Source organism: Entelurus aequoreus, linkage group LG14 (assembly GCF_033978785.1).
Source record: "Entelurus aequoreus isolate RoL-2023_Sb linkage group LG14, RoL_Eaeq_v1.1, whole genome shotgun sequence".
Classification (NCBI taxonomy): Eukaryota; Metazoa; Chordata; class Actinopteri; order Syngnathiformes; family Syngnathidae; genus Entelurus; species Entelurus aequoreus.
Window position 1 is genome coordinate 1,108,211 of NC_084744.1, and position 21,121 is coordinate 1,129,331.

The 21,121-nt window shown below is 40.5% G+C and overlaps 1 protein-coding gene across 2 annotated transcripts in view; it reads right to left on the reverse strand.

The window, feature by feature from the left end:
- The window catches only part of LOC133664231 (BRCA1-associated RING domain protein 1-like), a 52,705-nt gene that overhangs the window by 16,399 nt on the left and 15,185 nt on the right, over positions 1–21,121 (reverse strand). Inside the window, exons 5-9 of one of the 2 annotated variants that reach the window (XM_062068725.1) lie at positions 20,683–20,763; positions 17,222–17,394; positions 12,522–12,636; positions 12,320–12,449; positions 1,133–1,225 (exon numbers count right to left, since the gene is read on the reverse strand). In XM_062068725.1, the coding sequence (XP_061924709.1) occupies positions 1,133–1,225; positions 12,320–12,449; positions 12,522–12,636; positions 17,222–17,394; positions 20,683–20,763 (592 nt within the window). The remainder of the gene's footprint in view (positions 1–1,132; positions 1,226–12,319; positions 12,450–12,521; positions 12,637–17,221; positions 17,395–20,682; positions 20,764–21,121) is intronic. The other variant, XM_062068726.1, reaches the window with a different exon arrangement.

Genomic DNA, 21,121 nt, shown 5'->3' on the forward strand with positions numbered 1-21,121 from the left:
AGTGACTTACAGCTGTATTTGACTCCTGCAGAAAAGTGACTTACAGCTGTATTTGACTCCTGCAGAAAAGTGACTTACAGCTGTATTTGACTCCTGCAGAAAAGTGACTTACAGCTGTATTTGACTCCTGCAGAAAAGGGACTTACAGCTGTATTTGACTCCTGCAGAAAAGTGACTTATAGCTGTATTTGACTCCTGCAGAAAAGTGACTTATAGCTGTATTTGACTCCTGCAGAAAAGGGACTTACAGCTGTATTTGACTCCTGCAGAAAAGGGACTTACAGCTGTATTTGACTCCTGCAGAAAAGTGACTTACAGCTGTATTTGACTCCTGCAGAAAAGTGACTTACAGCTGTATTTGACTCCTGCAGAAAAGGGACTTACAGCTGTATTTGACTCCTGCAGAAAAGTGACTTACAGCTGTATTTGACTCCTGCAGAAAAGTGACTTACAGCTGTATTTGACTCCTGCAGAAAAGTGACTTACAGCTGTATTTGACTCCTGCAGAAAAGTGACTTACACCTGTATTTGACTCCTGCAGAAAAGTGACTTACAGCTGTATTTGACTCCTGCAGAAAAGTGACTTACAGCTGTATTTGACTCCTGCAGAAAAGTGACTTACAGCTGTATTTGACTCCTGCAGAAAAGTGACTTACAGCTGTATTTGACTCCTGCAGAAAAGTGACTTACAGCTGTATTTGACTCCTGCAGAAAAGTGACTTACAGCTGTATTTGACTCCTGCAGAAAAGTGACTTACAGCTGTATTTGACTCCTGCAGAAAAGTGACTTATAGCTGTATTTGACTCCTGCAGAAAAGTGACTTATAGCTGTATTTGACTCCTGCAGAAAAGTGACTTACAGCTGTATTTGACTCCTGCAGAAAAGGGACTTACAGCTGTATTTGACTCCTGCAGAAAAGTGACTTACAGCTGTATTTGACTCCTGCAGAAAAGTGACTTACAGCTGTATTTGACTCCTGCAGAAAAGTGACTTATAGCTGTATTTGACTCCTGCAGAAAAGTGACTTATAGCTGTATTTGACTCCTGCAGAAAAGTGACTTATAGCTGTATTTGACTCCTGCAGAAAAGTGACTTACAGCTGTATTTGACTCCTGCAGAAAAGTGACTTACAGCTGTATTTGACGATCCAGCAGCCGGCAAGCAGTCCTAGGAGGGTGGAGTAGGTGGTGGGCATGGGTCCTTCTGGCACCACAACATGGCTGACTGCAAAATGGCAGCATAGTTAATGACTGCTCCTCAAGCACAAGTCAAATAGATCCAGATAGAGAACATGCTCTGTTAAACCAATCCAGTCTTTTAAGTGAGTGATGAGAACCCATTGTCACTTGTGAGTCCTTCCTTTGGGAGCAGGAAGATATTTGTCATGTCCAGCTGAACCTTGACTTTACATGATGTACATGTAGATTATCTATATCTGCTCTACACGTTGACTTTACATGATGTAGATGTAGATGATCTATATCTGCTCTACACATTGACTTTACATGATGTAGATGTAGATGATCTATATCTGCTCTACACGTTGACTTTACATGATGTAGATGTAGATGATCTATATCTGCTCTACACGTTGACTTTACATGATGTACATGTAGATTATCTATATCTGCTCTACACGTTGACTTTACATGATGTAGATGTAGATGATCTATATCTGCTCTACACGTTCACTTTACATGATGTAGATGTAGATGATCTATATCTGCTCTACACGTTGACTTTACATGATGTAGATGTAGATGATCTATATCTGCTCTACACGTTGACTTTACATGATGTAGATGTAGATGATCTATATCTGCTCTACACGTTGACTTTACATGATGTAGATGTAGATGATCTATATCTGCTCTACACATTGACTTTACATGATGTAGATGTAGATGATCTATATCTGCTCCACACATTGACTTTACATGATGTAGATGTAGATGATCTATATCTGCTCTACACGTTGACTTTACATGATGTAGATGTAGATGATCTATATCTGCTCTACACGTTGACTTTACATGATGTAGATGTAGATGATCTATATCTGCTCTACACATTGACTTTACATGATGTAGATGTAGATGATCTATATCTGCTCCACACATTGACTTTACATGATGTAGATGTAGATGATCTATATCTGCTCCACACGTTGACTTTACATGATGTAGATGTAGATGATCTATATCTGCTCCACACGTTGACTTTACATGATGTAGATGATCTATATCTGCTCTACACGTTGACTTTACATGATGTAGATGTAGATGATCTATATCTGCTCTACACGTTGACTTTACATGATGTACATGTAGATGATCTATATCTGCTCCACACATTGACTTTACATGATGTAGATGTAGATGATCTATATCTGCTCTACACATTGACTTTACATGATGTAGATGTAGATGATCTATATCTGCTCTACACGTTGACTTTACATGATGTAGATGTAGATGATCTATATCTGCTCTACACGTTGACTTTACATGATGTAGATGATCTATATCTGCTCTACACGTTGACTTTACATGATGTAGATGTAGATGATCTATATCTGCTCCACACATTGACTTTACATGATGTAGATGATCTATATCTGCTCTACACATTGACTTTACATGATGTAGATGTAGATGATCTATATCTGCTCTACACGTTGATTTTACATGATGTAGATGTAGATGATCTATATCTGCTCTACACATTGACTTAACATGATGTAGATGTAGATGATCTATATCTGCTCTACACGTTGACTTTACATGATGTAGATGTAGATGATCTATATCTGCTCTACACATTGACTTTACATGATGTAGATTAGATGATCTATATCTGCTCTACACATTGACTTTACATGATGTAGATGTAGATGATCTATATCTGCTCCACACATTGACTTTACATGATGTAGATGTAGATGATCTATATCTGCTCTACACATTGACTTTACATGATGTAGATGTAGATGATCTATATCTGCTCCACACATTGACTTTACATGATGTAGATAATCTATATCTGCTCCACACATTGACTTTACATGATGTAGATAATCTATATCTGCTCCACACATTGACTTTACATGATGTAGATGTAGATGATCTATATCTGCTCCACACATTGACTTTACATGATGTAGATAATCTATATCTGCTCCACACATTGACTTTACATGATGTAGATAATCTATATCTGCTCTACACATTGACTTTACAAGTGTGGGATACTTCTCCTGTTGCCTTATTTGTATTGGACTTTATTACATGGATTTATATTTATGTTAGGTGCAGCTGGACCACAGCAGGAGGGGATAGAAAGAGAAGAAAAGGAATACAGAGGGTGATAAGACAGAGAACAAAAGAACAACATCAGCAAATAGGATATGTACATGTTACAGTATATACATTTGCCATGGTATATATAAAACATGTATTTACAGTATATACATCTGCCATGGTATATATAAAACATGTATTTACAGTATATACATCTGCCATGGTATATATAAAACATGTATTTACAGTATATACATCTGCCATGGTATATATAAAACATGTATTTACAGTATATACATCTGCCATTGTATATATAAAACATGTATTTACAGTATATACATCTGCCATGGTATATATAAAACATGTATACAGTATATAAATCTGCCATGGTATATATAAAACATGTATTTACAGTATATACATCTGCCATGGTATATATAAAACATGTATTTACAGTATATACATCTGCCATGGTGTATATAAAACATGTATTTACAGTATATACATCTGCCATGGTATATATAAAACATGTATACAGTATATACATCTGCCATGGTATATATAAAACATGTATTTACAGTATATACATCTGCCATGGTATATATAAAACATGTATTTACAGTATATACATCTGCCATGGTATATATAAAACATGTATTTACAGTATATACATCTGCCATGGTATATATAAAACATGTATACAGTATATACATCTGCCATGGTATATATAAAACATGTATTTACAGTATATACATCTGCCATGGTATATATAAAACATGTATTTACAGTGTATACATCTGCCATGGTATATATAAAACATGTATTTACAGTATATACATCTGCCATGGTATATATAAAACATGTATTTACAGTATATACATCTGCCATGGTATATATAAAACATGTATTTACAGTATATACATCTGCCATGGTATATATAAAACATGTATTTACAGTATATACATCTGCCATTGTATATATAAAACATGTATTTACAGTATATACATCTGCCATGGTATATATAAAACATGTATTTACAGTATATACATCTGCCATGGTATATATAAAACATGTATTTACAGTATATACATCTGCCATGGTATATATAAAACATGTATTTACAGTATATACATCTGCCATGGTATATATAAAACATGTATATACAGTATATACATCTGCCATGGTATATATAAAACATGTATTTACAGTATATACATCTGCCATGGTGTATATATATATATTTATATATATATATATATATATACGTATATATATATCGTGTTCATTGCTTTGCAGCACTTTAAAGGCCTACTGAAATGAGATGTTCTTATTTAAACGGGGATAGCAGGTCCATTCTATGTGTCATACTTGATCATTTCGCGATATTGCCATATTTTTTAGTAGAGAACATCAATGATAAAGTTCGCAACTTTTGGTGGCTGATAAAAAAGCCTTGCCTGTAGCGGAAGTAGCGTGACGTCACAGGTTGTGGAGCGCCTCACATCTGCACATTGTTTACAATCATGGCCACCAGCAGAAGTAGCGTGACGTCACAGGTTGTGGAGCGCCTCACATCTGCACATTGTTTACAATCATGGCCACCAGCAGAAGTAGCGTGACGTCACAGGTTGTGGAGCTCCTCACATCTGCACATTGTTTACAATCATGGCCACCAGCAGAAGTAGCGTGACATCACAGGTTGTGGAGCTCCTCACATCTGCACATTGTTTACAATCATGGCCACCAGCAGAAGTAGCGTGACGTCACAGGTTGTGGAGCGCCTCACATCTGCACATTGTTTACAATCATGGCCACCAGCAGAAGTAGCGTGACGTCACAGGTTGTGGAGCGCCTCCCATCTGCACATTGTTTACAATCATGGCCACCAGCAGAAGTAGCGTGACGTCACAGGTTGTGGAGCGCCTCCCATCTGCACATTGTTTACAATCATGGCCACCAGCAGAAGTAGCGTGACGTCACAGGTTGTGGAGCTCCTCACATCTGCACATTGTTTACAATCATGGCCACCAGCAGAAGTAGCGTGACGTCACAGGTTGTGGAGCTCCTCACATCTGCACATTGTTTACAATCATGGCCACCAGCAGAAGTAGCGTGACATCACAGGTTGTGGAGCTCCTCACATCTGCACATTGTTTACAATCATGGCCACCAGCAGAAGTAGCGTGACGTCACAGGTTGTGGAGCTCCTCACATCTGCACATTGTTTACAATCATGGCCACCAGCAGAAGTAGCGTGACGTCACAGGTTGTGGAGCGCCTCACATCTGCACATTGTTTACAATCATGGCCACCAGCAGAAGTAGCGTGACGTCACAGGTTGTGGAGCGCCTCCCATCTGCACATTGTTTACAATCATGGCCACCAGCAGAAGTAGCGTGACGTCACAGGTTGTGGAGCTCCTCACATCTGCACATTGTTTACAATCATGGCCACCAGCGGAAGTAGCGTGACGTCACAGGTTGTGGAGCTCCTCACATCTGCACATTGTTTACAATCATGGCCACCAGCAGAAGTAGCGTGACATCACAGGTTGTGGAGCTCCTCACATCTGCACATTGTTTACAATCATGGCCACCAGCGGAAGTAGCGTGACGTCACAGGTTGTGGAGCTCCTCACATCTGCACATTGTTTACAATCATGGCCACCAGCAGAAGTAGCGTGACATCACAGGTTGTGGAGCTCCTCACATCTGCACATTGTTTACAATCATGGCCACCAGCAGAAGTAGCGTGACGTCACAGGTTGTGGAGCTCCTCACATCTGCACATTGTTTACAATCATGGCCACCAGCAGAAGTAGCGTGACATCACAGGTTGTGGAGCTCCTCACATCTGCACATTGTTTACAATCATGGCCACCAGCAGAAGTAGTGTGACGTCACAGGTTGTGGAGCTCCTCACATCTGCACATTGTTTACAATCATGGCCACCAGCAGAAGTAGCGTGACATCACAGGTTGTGGAGCTCCTCACATCTGCACATTGTTTACAATCATGGCCACCAGCAGAAGTAGCGTGACGTCACAGGTTGTGGAGCTCCTCACATCTGCACATTGTTTACAATCATGGCCACCAGCAGAAGTAGCGTGACATCACAGGTTGTGGAGCTCCTCACATCTGCACATTGTTTACAATCATGGCCACCAGCAGAAGTAGTGTGACGTCACAGGTTGTGGAGCTCCTCACATCTGCACATTGTTTACAATCATGGCCACCAGCAGAAGTAGCGTGACATCACAGGTTGTGGAGCTCCTCACATCTGCACATTGTTTACAATCATGGCCACCAGCAGAAGTAGTGTGACGTCACAGGTTGTGGAGCGCCTCACATCTGCACATTGTTTACAATCATGGCCACCAGCGGAAGTAGCGTGACGTCACAGGTTGTGGAGCTCCTCACATCTGCACATTGTTTACAATCATGGCCACCAGCGGAAGTAGCGTGACGTCACAGGTTGTGGAGCTCCTCACATCTGCACATTGTTTACAATCATGGCCACCAGCAGAAGTAGCGTGACATCACAGGTTGTGGAGCTCCTCACATCTGCACATTGTTTACAATCATGGCCACCAGCAGAAGTAGCGTGACGTCACAGGTTGTGGAGCTCCTCACATCTGCACATTGTTTACAATCATGGCCACCAGCAGAAGTAGCGTGACGTCACAGGTTGTGGAGCTCCTCACATCTGCACATTGTTTACAATCATGGCCACCAGCAGAAGTAGCGTGACGTCACAGGTTGTGGAGCTCCTCACATCTGCACATTGTTTACAATCATGGCCACCAGCAGAAGTAGCGTGACGTCACAGGTTGTGGAGCTCCTCACATCTGCACATTGTTTACAATCATGGCCACCAGCAGAAGTAGCGTGACGTCACAGGTTGTGGAGCTCCTCACATCTGCACATTGTTTACAATCATGGCCACCAGCAGAAGTAGCGTGACATCACACGTTGTGGAGCTCCTCACATCTGCACATTGTTTACAATCATGGCCACCAGCGGAAGTAGCGTGACGTCACAGGTTGTGGAGCTCCTCACATCTGCACATTGTTTACAATCATGGCCACCAGCAGTGAGAGCGATTCGGACCGAGAAAGCGACGATTACCCCATTAATTTGAGCAAGGATGAAAGATTTGTGGATGAGGAAAGTGAGAGTGAAGGACTAGAGGGCAGTGGAAGCGATTCAGATAGGGAAGATGCTGTGAGAGGCGGGTGAGACCTGATATTCAGCTGGGAATGACTACAAGAGTAAATAAACACAAGACATATATATACTCTATTAGCCACAACACAACCAGGCTTATATTTAATATGCCACATAACAAACACCTCCCCCCTCCTGTCCATATAACCCACCAATACAACTCCAACACCCGCACAACACACTCAATCCCACAGCCCAAAGTACCATTCACCTCCGTAAAGTTCATACAGCACATATATTTCCCCAAAGTTACGTACGTGACATGCACATAGCGACACGCACGTACGGGCAAGCCATCAAATGTTTGGAAGCCAAAGCTGCGTACTCACGGTAGCACGTCTGCTATCCAACTCAAAGTCCTCCTGGTTGTGTTGCTGCAGCCAGCCGCTAATACACCGCTTCCCACCTACAGCTTTCTTCTTTGCTGTCTTCATTGTTCATTAAACAAATTGCAAAAGATTCACCAACACAGATGTCCAAAATACTGTGGAATTTTGCGATGAAAACAGACGACTTAATAGCTGGCCACAATGCTGTCCCAATATGTCCGCACAATCCGTGACGTCACGCGCAAACGTCATCATAGCGAGACGTTTTCAGCAGGATATTTGGCGGGAAATGTAAAATGTCACTTTATAAGTGAACCTGGCCGTATTGGCATGTGTTGCAATGTTAAGATTTCATCATTGATATATAAACTATCAGACTGCGTGGTCGCTAGTAGTGGCTTTCAGTAGGCCTTTAATGGCAGTTGAACCCATTTACGCTCATCAAAGCTCAGGGAATTATGCTGGTGGTTTTCTGGCACCATCTGTTGACTAAGGTGTGAATTACACCAAAACAATATTTTCTCATTTATTTTACTGGGAAATGTTAGATTCAGAGTTTTGCTCAAGGAGATAAAGAAAAAGATCTCTCTCTGTTTCACATCCAGAAAGTATTCATAGCGCTTCACTTTTTCCACTTGCTATGTTACAGCCTTATTCCAAGATGGAACACCTTCATCAAAATTCTACATATTTATTCAAAGTAAAACAAATCCCATGTACGTAAGTATTGACAGCCTCTGCTCAATGCTTAGTTGAAGCACCTTTGGCAGCCCCAAGTCTTTTTCAACACCATGCCACACCTATCTTTGGACACTTTCAACCATTCCTCTTTCCAACCCCTCAACTTCCAGGAGGTTGAATCCAGGATGTCTCTGTACATTGCTGCATTCATCTTTCCCTCTATCGTGACTAGTCTCCCAGTTCCCGCTGCTAAAAAAAAAGCATCCCCACAGCATGATGCTACCACCACCATGTTGACTGTAGGGATGGTAGTGGCCTGGTGATGAGCGGTGCCTGGTTTTCCTCCAAAGACTTCAATCTTTGTCTCACCAGACCAGAGAATTTAGTTTCTCCTGGTCTGAGAGTCTTTCAGGTGCATTTTGGCAAACTTTTACGAAGAAATGGCTTCTGTCTGGTCACTACCATACTGGTCTGATTGGTGGATTGTCCTTCTGGAAGGTTCTCCTCTCTCCACAGAGGAATGCTGTAGATCTGACAGTGACCATGGTCTTGGTCACCTCCCTGACTAGACTAAGATGAATGCAGCAATGTACAGAGACATCCTGGATGAAAAGCAACACTTCCCATCCAACCTGAGAGGCGCTGCAAAGAGGAAAGGTTGAAAGTGTCCAAAGATAGGTGTATGGTGTTCAAAGATAGGTGTATGGTGTTCAAAGATAGGTGTATGGTGTTCAAAGATAGGTGTATGGTGTTCAAAGATAGGTGTATGGTGTTCAAAGACACTTGAGGCTGGAACTGCTGTTAAAGGTGCATCAACTAAGTACCGTATTTTTCCGACTATAAGTCGCAGTTTTTTTCATAGTTTGGCCGGGGGTGTGACTTATACTCAGGAGCGACTTATGTGTGAAATGATGAACACATTAGCGTAAAATATCCAATAATATTATTGATGTCATTCACGTAAGAGACTAGACGTATAAGATTTCATGGGATTTAGGAGTGACAGTAAACGTATAGCATGTTCTATATGTTATAGTTATTTGAATGACTCTTACCATAATATATGAGGTTAACATAGCAGTTGGTTATTTATGCCTCATATAACGTACACTTATTCAGCCTGTTGTTCACTATTCTTTACACATTTTAAATTGCCTTTCAAATGTCTATTCTTGCTGTTGGCTTTTAGCAAATACATTTCCCCAAAACATGCGACTTATACTCCAGTGCGACTTATATATGTTTTTTTCCTTCTTTATTATGCATTTTCGGCCGGTGCGACTTATACTCCGGAGCGACTTATACTCTGAAAAATACGGTATTGAGCAAAGGCTGTCAATACTTATGTACTTGGGATTTTTTATTTTCAATACATTTGCAAAACAGAATTAACAAATAAAACGTTTCACACTGTCATGATGGGGTATTGTCTGTAGAATTTGGAAGACAAAAATAAAGGTAGTCCATTTTGACAATGAAATGTCAGTGTTTCCCACACATTCATTTATTTGTTGCGGCCCGCCATGAAAGAATTAAGGCCGCCACAAAAAACTTTATTTTTATTTTATTTTATTTATTTTTTTGTCCTGTCCAGTTTCTCAGGCAAATCATATAGTTGATGTAGATGTAGATGTAGATGTAGATGTAGATGCCCATATCGGCTGTTCACATTTACTTTACAAAAGAGAAGTGTAGGATCAAGATTTTTGGAGCTCTTTGTTCAGTGGATCAGATGTTTGATGAAGCTTTGTGTCTATCTACCACCACTACTGTTTATTTGTTACTGACTGTGGCAGGACACCTCTGCCTCTGTTTCACTTTATGTTGCTGGTAAATAATATGGTTGTAGTAGTAGGCTAAAGTTAAATTATTTAGTATGCACTAATTAAAGGGGCAGAGCTTTAAGAGACATTTTAGCTTTTATATTTTTATAAGATATATTTTTTGTAAGAACCACAATTAATAAATATATTTCAGTGAATAACTTATTGTTCAAATCTGTATATAAATATGTACATAAAGTGTTGTAGTTATATTGTAAAATGGATGGATGGATGGACGTTTAAAACAAAACTGTTATTATTAATTAGTAAGTATACATTTTTTGAGCCTTTTTAGAGAAAATCATATCATTGTAGTAAATTATGCAAATTACTCGATGATGTCATTGTGACCACGCCCATAGCCACGCCCCCACAGCCACAGGTATCTTGGCAGTTTATGGGAAACACTGAATGTGGAATAAGAGAAGCGGTGTGAATGTGGGTGGACTCTTCCTTCCTAAGGAGCAAGTCCCAGTAGCAAGAATGACATGTAATGTGCTTTTCATGGAAAAAGCATGGTGATACACCAGGATTACATCTTGTTCAAAAGTAGGGAGTCAGTGGGCCTGAAAGAGTTCTTAGGCAAAAGTGTGTATACTTTGTCTGTATCCAACGTTGCAATGAAAAACACAAGGCAAGTTTATAGAAATAGAAATGTCAGACCTCAAATGTAATGCCTGGCATGCAGAGACATACATGTAATGCATGGCATGCAGAGACATACATGTAATGCATGGCATGCAGAGACATACATGTAATGCCTGGCATGCAGAGACATACATGTAATGCATGGCATGCAGAGACATACATGTAATGCCTGGCATGCAGAGACATACATGTAATGCCTGGCATGCAGAGACATACATGTAATGCCTGGCATGCAGAGACATACATGTAATGCCTGGCATGCAGAGACATACATGTAATGCATGGCATGCAGAGACATACATGTAATGCCTTACATGCAGAGACATACATGTAATGCATGGCATGCAGAGACATACATGTAATGCCTGGCATGCAGAGACATACATGTAATGCATGGCATGCAGAGACATACATGTAATGCCTGGCATGCAGAGACATACATGTAATGCCTGGCATGCAGAGACATACATGTAATGCATGGCATGCAGAGACATACATGTAATGCCTGGCATGCAGAGACATGCATGTAATGCCTGGCATGCAGAGACATGCATGTAATGCATGGCATGCAGAGACATACATGTAATGCATGGCATGCAGAGACATACATGTAATGCCTGGCATGCAGAGACATACATGTAATGCATGGCATGCAGAGACATACATGTAATGCCTGGCATGCAGAGACATACATGTAATGCATGGCATGCAGAGACATACATGTAATGCCTGGCATGCAGAGACATACATGTAATGCCTGGCATGCAGAGACATACATGTAATGCCTGGCATGCAGAGACATACATGTAATGCATGGCATGCAGAGACATACATGTAATGCATGGCATGCAGAGACATACATGTAATGCATGGCATGCAGAGACATACATGTAATGCCTGGCATGCAGAGACATACATGTAATGCATGGCATGCAGAGACATACATGTAATGCCTGGCATGCAGAGACATACATGTAATGCATGGCATGCAGAGACATACATGTAATGCATGGCATGCAGAGACATACATGTAATGCCTGGCATGCAGAGACATACATGCTGGTGACAGCAGCTTGTATGTCAATGTTGTGCCCTGTGAATATATATCATGTGCATCACCTTTATTTCCCACCACTTCTGGACTACAAATAGAGGTGATGTTGGTGTATTGAACAAAGTACATTTGCAAAAGATACATTGTGATGCTGCAAGGTTCACACATGAAGGGCTTACTGATATACACAAAGAGTGTGTTGTAAATGTGAGTGTGGAGCAAGACATATACCGTGTGTTACCTTCAAATAAGCACTACCTGAGGAGGTAAAGGTGTGGCTTATACTGCCGTCCAGCAGCTGGCCCAGCCTGGACAGCTGGCACTGGTCTGTTAGCGATAGCATGCTGGGGAGAACGACCACACCATCCTGCTTCACACCTTCAGACATCTAAGAGAGAACATCAACACTTAGTCATTCAACGTATTGCTGGGATTGGAAAATAAAACAAGGACTTATTACAGGAAGACTGTTGACACTTGTGTTAGCACTGGTGGCCTCCTCGGGTGTTGCCTGGAGGATGTCCAGCATCTCCTGAGTCACAGCATAGTCTGCAGGTCTCTTGCCATGAAGATTACTGTGGAGAACACCTCATTGTCATGCACCTCATGGCCACACAACATGTGATTACTGTGGAGAACATCTCATTGTCATGCACCTCATGGCCAAACATGTGATTACTGTGGAGAACACCTCATTGTCATGCACCTCATGGCCACACAACATGTGATTACTGTGGAGAACACCTCATTGTCATGCACCTCATGGCCAAACAACATGTGATTACTGTGGAGAACACCTCATTGTCATGCACCTCATGGCCAAACAACATGTGATTACTGTGGAGAACACCTCATTGTCATGCACCTCATGGCCAAACATGTGATTACTGTGGAGAACACCTCATTGTCATGCACCTCATGGCCAAACATGTGATTACTGTGGAGAACACCTCATTGTCATGCACCTCATGGCCACACAACATGTGATTACTGTGGAGAACACCTCATTGTCATGCACCTCATGGCCAAACAACATGTGATTACTGTGGAGAACACCTCATTGTCATGCACCTCATGGCCAAACAACATGTGATTACTGTGGAGAACACCTCATTGTCATGCACCTCATGGCCAAACATGTGATTACTGTGGAGAACACCTCATTGTCATGCACCTCATGGCCAAACATGTGATTACTGTGGAGAACACCTCATTGTCATGCACCTCATGGCCACACAACATGTGATTACTGTGGAGAACACCTCATTGTCATGCACCTCATGGCCACACAACATGTGATTACTGTGGAGAACACCTCATTGTCATGCACCTCATGGCCAAACAACATGTGATTACTGTGGAGAACACCTCATTGTCATGCACCTCATGGCCACACAACATGTGATTACTGTGGAGAACACCTCATTGTCATGCACCTCATGGCCACACAACATGTGATTACTGTGGAGAACACCTCATTGTCATGCACCTCATGGCCACACAACATGTGATTACTGTGGAGAACACCTCATTGTCATGCACCTCATGGCCAAACATGTGATTACTGTGGAGAACACCTCATTGTCATGCACCTCATGGCCACACAACATGTGATTACTGTGGAGAACACCTCATTGTCATGCACCTCATGGCCACACAACATGTGATTACTGTGGAGAACACCTCATTGTCATGCACCTCATGGCCAAACAACATGTGATTACTGTGGAGAACACCTCATTGTCATGCACCTCATGGCCAAACATGTGATTACTGTGGAGAACACCTCATTGTCATGCACCTCATGGCCAAACATGTGATTACTGTGGAGAACATCTCATTGTCATGCACCTCATGGCCAAACATGTGATTACTGTGGAGAACATCTCATTGTCATGCACCTCATGGCCAAACATGTGATTACTGTGGAGAACACCTCATTGTCATGCACCTCATGGCCAAACAACATGTGATGCACATGACACAATCAGCACACCATAGGGCCTGGAGAAGGCATGGACGTAATTAGGTATGGTTTATGTATAATGTTCTTTAAACGGGAACTCGACCGATTATCGGTGCGATATTTGGCATTTTGAAGTGTTTTTCTAAATGTGTGTTCATGTCACGATGGAGGACCACTCTGGACAAGGTGTGCAGGTAAGAACATGATTTCATCTTCAAACTCAAACATGTACCAAAACCAGAAAACAAGCAGAAGGAGAAGGTGCCGATCACACGGGAAGCCAAGGTTACAGGAAGCATGAACTCGGAGACAAGAACTACACACGTAACTAGCATGAAGCAAACAAGGAAGCCAGACTGAGCGTGGCGAGAAAGGTAAATAAATAGCTCTCTGATTAGTGCTCGACAGCAGGTGAGCGTGCAGACCACTAACCAGAGGCAGGTGAACCCAATGAATCCCCATGGAAACTAAAACAAACCAGAGGCGCACAAAACAGGAACTAAGGGAGTCCAAAACTAACAGAACATAACAAAACAAAACATGACCCATGACAGTCTATTAATGATTATACATGTTTGACACAGAATTACAATCTAACAGATGTCAAATGTTCTTTCCTCCCAAACAAGTGACCCACAAACTATGAATATCAAATGAAATAAATCCGTTGAAATATTGCCATGAAGCCACAGACAGCTGCACTTCACTCCTGAATGTCCCCAACACAGTGCAGCATTAAACACAATCAGACAAAAGGCTCATCAATTATCTGCCTTTCAATTACTTTTCAATCAGGGTTCAATTTGAGATCAGTTTTTTTGTTACATATTTTAGGAAACCACCTCCTACTTCCTGAAACTTCCCAGAACAACAGTTCAATGTCAGCCTCATTTTCTCCACGTTAAAGAAATGTCTAATCCAGCATCAGATATAATCTATAAACATACCATGACAGTATTTCAAAGGTATCAACATAGTAGATCAATAATAACCCTAACCATATATATATATAATATAGTAGGTTCTATTTTTGCCAATTTTCTATTTATTCATTTAGGAAACAAAATGTTTTGTTATCTGACAGGTCATTTATTGGAGTTCTTGTGAAAAATGTTCTCCGGTCTACTTGACGGCAGCGTTCACGCAACAACACCCTCCTTCTTGCCTACAGTACGTCTTCTTTGCTCAAAACTTCTCATTTTCCTCAGGAAATCCAGTGCATCTCCTTTCCTGGGGTATTCCCCGCCCCATTGTGGGTGTTTTGGTTACTGCGGCGATGACAAGCCTCTGTCCACAACACTCGGAGCCTGAGCTTATTAAAGGAGCGCCACGAGTTTCATGATCCGTCAGTCAATCAAATAAGGTGACAGAGATGGACGGACATGAAGACGACAGAAAATATATCTCTGCCAAAAAAATATATATCTTGATGGCTATGAGATGATTATATAAGTAAAGAAGAGCAGGCAGCAGCTCACACATTCTCATACTTTCTCCAAGGAAGAAATGTCAGTCATTTTGAAAAATGTCTCAACTATAATCTACCTGAAGGAGTTTTATTTCAATGTTGACAATACTTCAGAAGGAAACCTAACAACATATTGATTAAATCACTTTTACTCCAAATATACTTTATCAGCCTCCTCAACTACTAATGACATGAAAAAAACATATCAGCTGATCTCTGCTTCTACTTGTTGGGGGAAAGACCAAAGAAAGGCCAGCCCTGCAGTGACTTTTAGTTGTAAGCCAATCAGTGTTTGGTGTCCACACGACTACCGCTCAATTATGAGCACCTCATAAACACCCATGTTTTACGGGGATCTTTGTTTTTGAGGAGAAGTTTGACAGATTCCAGTTTGGAGAGTGGCCACTGCAGGATCTTCTTTGTTGCCTTGGCCTACTTATGTTCTGGGTCACAGCCAAGCGCTGTATTCTCCAGAAGGTCGTGTTGTCTTTCTTAAAATGATGTCTCTTTCTGAAGAAACAAAGCATAACAATGACAGACTGATCATGTCTCCATGAGGAGGTGAACTTATAAGGTCAACAAGGGATTGAATATTACTTCCCTCATTGTACACTGACTAACACCAGGAGGGAACTTCAAACTGCCTAAAAAAGGCAGACACCGCTTTAAGGAAAAACAACAAAAGAGTGGAAAGAATGCAGAAGAGGACAAATGCTACCTGGTTGTCTTTTAAAAAGGAGCGTCAGCCAAGATAATACCTGGGGGACAATTAATAGGTCCACTGGTCCATAAAATGTATCCATTGGATTCCTCACACCAGCAACAGTTACACATTTTAAACACACAAAGTGCTTTGTGCAGGAAAAAGAGTGAGGAAACACTCTTTTACAAGCCACTGCTGCAGCATACGAAAGGAAGGAAGAAGTGCTTCTTCTGGCTATTAAATGTAACTACTTTTTAACATTTAATAATACAACTCAAGACAAATATACTGCAACTGTGGCATGCTTCACTTTAAGTCATTCACAACCATTATATAAGACAATAACACATATGTTTTGCTTTTGTTTATGCATTCTAACGTGTAAATAAACACTAGCAAAAGTCAGCTAACAATGGAGCTAATGGCATTCGCTCAACTCTGCCTATAAAACGGGAATGTGTGGTGTATATTTTAGTGGATGCATGTTTGTGTGTATGCCTACAGTGTGTCTCTGAAGAGGAGAGGACTGTGGGAAAACTAGTGAGCATCACATCATGGATGATGGCAGCCAGAGGAGCATGTTCAGTGCTTGACTGCTTCATCACAAGTGCAGGACTAATAAGACTCAAAAAGTCCTACAACTCCTCTCTGGGGGTACTAGGATGACAGCAATAACAATACTGAAATAAACTGCACCAGCAATAACAGTGCAATACATTTTAAAGGTGCAATATACACATCACGTCTTCCATATAATTCACAGTATTACCCTTTTTCTTCATTGTTTTCTCTTCATAACATGGTCACTACTGCCTAGTTTCTCTTGTCATATTCTTATTTTTACTCATAGTCATTTTCTTATTGGTACTTTTTATTTGACTTCCATTTATACCTGCATTATTTACTTTTTAAATTCTACCTCAAATCTGTACACCGCTGCTGGAATGTTATTTGTTCCTGAGGGAACTCACCTGAAGGAATGAATCAAGTACTACGCAATGTGAACGTGAGTATGAAACTTACAGCACATTCTGTGAGGCTCTTGACTGCAGCAGCACTTTGACCACGGCCATGTGACCATTGCGCACGGCGTCGTGGAGTGGAGAGTCATTTTCATAGCCGGGAGTGTTGACTAGTGCGCCGCTGGAAAGCAGCACCTGCACCACCGCCTCATGACCCAGGTTACAGGCTTCGTGCTGAAACACAAACTCTGTATTATTTGGAGAGAAAATATTGCTTCTTAATCTTGTTTTTAAAAGTATTAGGAAAGCTTATTCTGCATCAAGGTTAAAAACCATGGTAACTTGTATGCAAAACCAACTTCCTTTACCTATTGGTGTCTATTTTTGTGTGTTTGGGTTCTGGAAATCACAGTATTTATAAAACAATCTTTCTTTCATTCATACTTCCTCCAAACATGCCCCATTTGTGACATGACATGTTCATCAGGGGTGTTCAAACTCCTTTCCTATTGGCTCGCCACACATTTTAAAGACACAATAAGAACATTACACACAAAATGGTGAAATGTGCAAGTTAAACTTAAACGCGAATGTTGACGTGCTAACAGTCAGCATGTATCAATTGTTCGGCTGTAAAATTGGCTAAAAAAGTTAGCATGCTAAAATGCTAACGCTAGCATGTGTCAAGTACCAAGTTATATGACTTTGATTGATTGAAACTTGTATTAGTAGATTGCACAGTACAGTACATATTCATCATCATATTCCGTACAATTGACCGCTAAATGGTAACACCCCAATAAGTTTTTCAACTTGTTTAAGTCCACGTTAATCAATTCATGGTAAATGACTGAGGTGTTCAGCTGTAAAATTGGCTAAAACAAAATAGCATGCTAAAATGCTAACGTTAGCATGTGTCAAGTACCAAGTTATATGAATCTGTGGCGGTCGGCTACAAAATTGTCTAAAAAAGCTAGCACTTATGTTAGCATGCTAACATGCTAATAGTTAGCCAATATCAAGTTGGTTGGTTAAAGTTTACACACACACAGAGACAGAGAGACAGAGAGAGAGAGACAGAGAGACAGAGAGACAGAGAGACAGAGAGACAGAGAGAGAGAGAGAGAGAGAGAGAGAGAGAGAGAGAGAGAGAGAGAGAGAGAGAGAGAGAGAGAGAGAGAGAACTTACAAGCAGGAACAGTGTGGAGACAGAAGAGAGACCATGGATGCATTTTGGCTTAAAAACTAGCGATAAAAGTGAAGCTGTAAACACTGAAGCAATGCTTTAAAACATTAGCTAGAAGCTAATGTCCCTTGACAGTGTTTAGCTACGTCTAAATTACTCATCTTTGCCTTCAAGGCGACAAATTAACCACTTCTCTTACATATACAAATATTTATTTTTTTATTTTTTTTGTAAGAAAACATATTGCAGGACAAGGAATAGCTAACAGCAAGCTAGGGCTACTGAATGTAAACAAATGGATAGATGGATGCTATTATCGACTGTAACGATATCAAATATTATTATCACTTTTGTCATATTATTATTGTTGTTTATAAAGTCAGGAAGTACGTCCCTGGACACAGTAGAACTGTAACTATGACCAATGTATGATCCTGTAACTACTTGGCACTGGATCCACACCCACAAGTGTGGTATCAAAAAACAGAAAAAGTGATTATTACATTTGAACAGAAGTGTAGATAGAACATGTTCAAACAAAGCAAATATTTATAGTAAAGGAATAAATACATTAATAATCCCTCATAATGTGTACAAAATAATAGGTGTATAAATGACACAATATGTTACTGCACACGTCAGCAGACTAATTAGGAGTCTTTGTTTGTTTACTTACTACTAAAAGACAAGTTGTCTAGTTTGTTCAACATCTTATTTAATAAATAATGTGATTGCAATAAGAAATATAAGCTTAATGTATCCTAAGATGTTCTGTTAAATAAAGCCAATAATGCCATTTTTTGTGGTCCCCTTTATTTTGACAAGTATCAAAATAAATTTTGTCAGCAGTACCAAACTATTGGTATTAGGACTACACTAGTGTGGACTATTAGTATTAAGACACTAGTGTGGACTATTGGTATTAAGACAACACTAGTGTGGACTATTGGTATTAAGACACTAGTGTGGACTATTGGTATTAAGACAACACTAGTGTGGACTATTGGTATTAGGACAACACTAGTGTGGACTATTGGTATTAGGACAACACTAGTGTGGACTATTGGTATTAGGACAACACTAGTGTGGACTATTGGTATTAAGACAACACTAGTGTGGACTATTGGTATTAGGACAACACTAGTGTGGACTACTGGTATTAGGACAACACTAGTGTGGACTATTGGTATTAAGACAACACTAGTGTGGACTATTGGTATTAAGACAACACTAGTGTGGACTATTGGTATTAGGACAACACTAGTGTGGACTATTGGTATTAGGACAACACTAGTGTGGACTATTGGTATTAGGACAACACTAGTGTGGACTATTGGTATTAGGACAACACTAGTGTGGACTATTGGTATTAAGACAACACTAGTGTGGACTATTGGTATTAAGACAACACTAGTGTGGACTATTGGTATTAGGACAACACTAGTGTGGACTATTGGTATTAGGACAACACTAGTGTGGACTATTGGTATTAGGACAACACTAGTGTGGACTATTGGTATTAGGACAACACTAGTTTGGACTATTGGTATTAGGACAACACTAGTGTGGACTATTGGTATTAAGACAACACTAGTGTGGACTATTGGTATTAAGACAACACTAGTGTGGACTATTGGTATTAGGACAACACTAGTGTGGACTATTGGTATTAAGACAACACTAGTGTGGACTATTGGTATTAGGACAACACTAGTGTGGACTATTGGTATTAGGACAACACTAGTGTGGACTATTGGTATTAGGACAACACTAGTGTGGACTATTGGTATTAGGACAACACTAGTGTGGACTATTGGTATTAGGACAACACTAGTGTGGACTATTGGTATTAGGACAACACTAGTGTGGACTATTGGTATTAAGACTACACTAGTGTGGACTATTGGTATTAGGACAACACTAGTGTGGACTATTGGTATTAAGACAACACTAGTGTGGACTATTGGTATTAGGACAACACTAGTGTGGACTATTGGTATTAGGACAACACTAGTGTGGACTATTGGTATTAGGACAACACTAGTGTGGACTATTGGTATTAAGACTACACTAGTGTGGACTATTGGTATTAGGACAACACTAGTGTGGACTATTGGTATTAAGACAACACTAGTGTGGACTATTGGTATTAGGACAACACTAGTGTGGACTATTGGTATTAAGACAACACTAGTGTGGAGCAACTCTTTAGAACGAGTTTCCCTTTTGAAATGAAGCTTTTAAAAAGTGATATTTCATTGAGATGCTCCTGTAATTGCACAGACTGACTTGCCCACTACTACACGGGTGTTTCCACCGAGGTGTGTAGGAATTACCAGAGGTGTCCATCCAGCATTGTCCTTCAGGTTGGGGTCAGCTCCCTGCTCCAATAGTTTTTGGACAGCCTCTACATCCCCCTGGAGCCCAAAGAGAATGTTCAAACATAGCAGCTGTTTTATGCCTACAGAGGGCTGTTATGGTAATGCCTTCCTTGTCTAGTATCTTGGGAGATTATTTCAAACCAGCCCAGAGTGTGTGATATTGTAAGCACTACAAACTAATCATTTATTGGACTGCCTTTATATTCACCATTGCATCGTTTCCACAAGCTTCTGAAACCATACCATTCATTTTTGTCCAGAGTTGACTTTTTAGTGCAAAGTTTGCCCACTGTCCTTTCACTTTTTACTCATGATTTGGACTTAACCCAATTTTAGTACAGTGGAACCTCCATTTACAAACGTAACTGGTTCATAAACGGAAAAGCTTGTATCG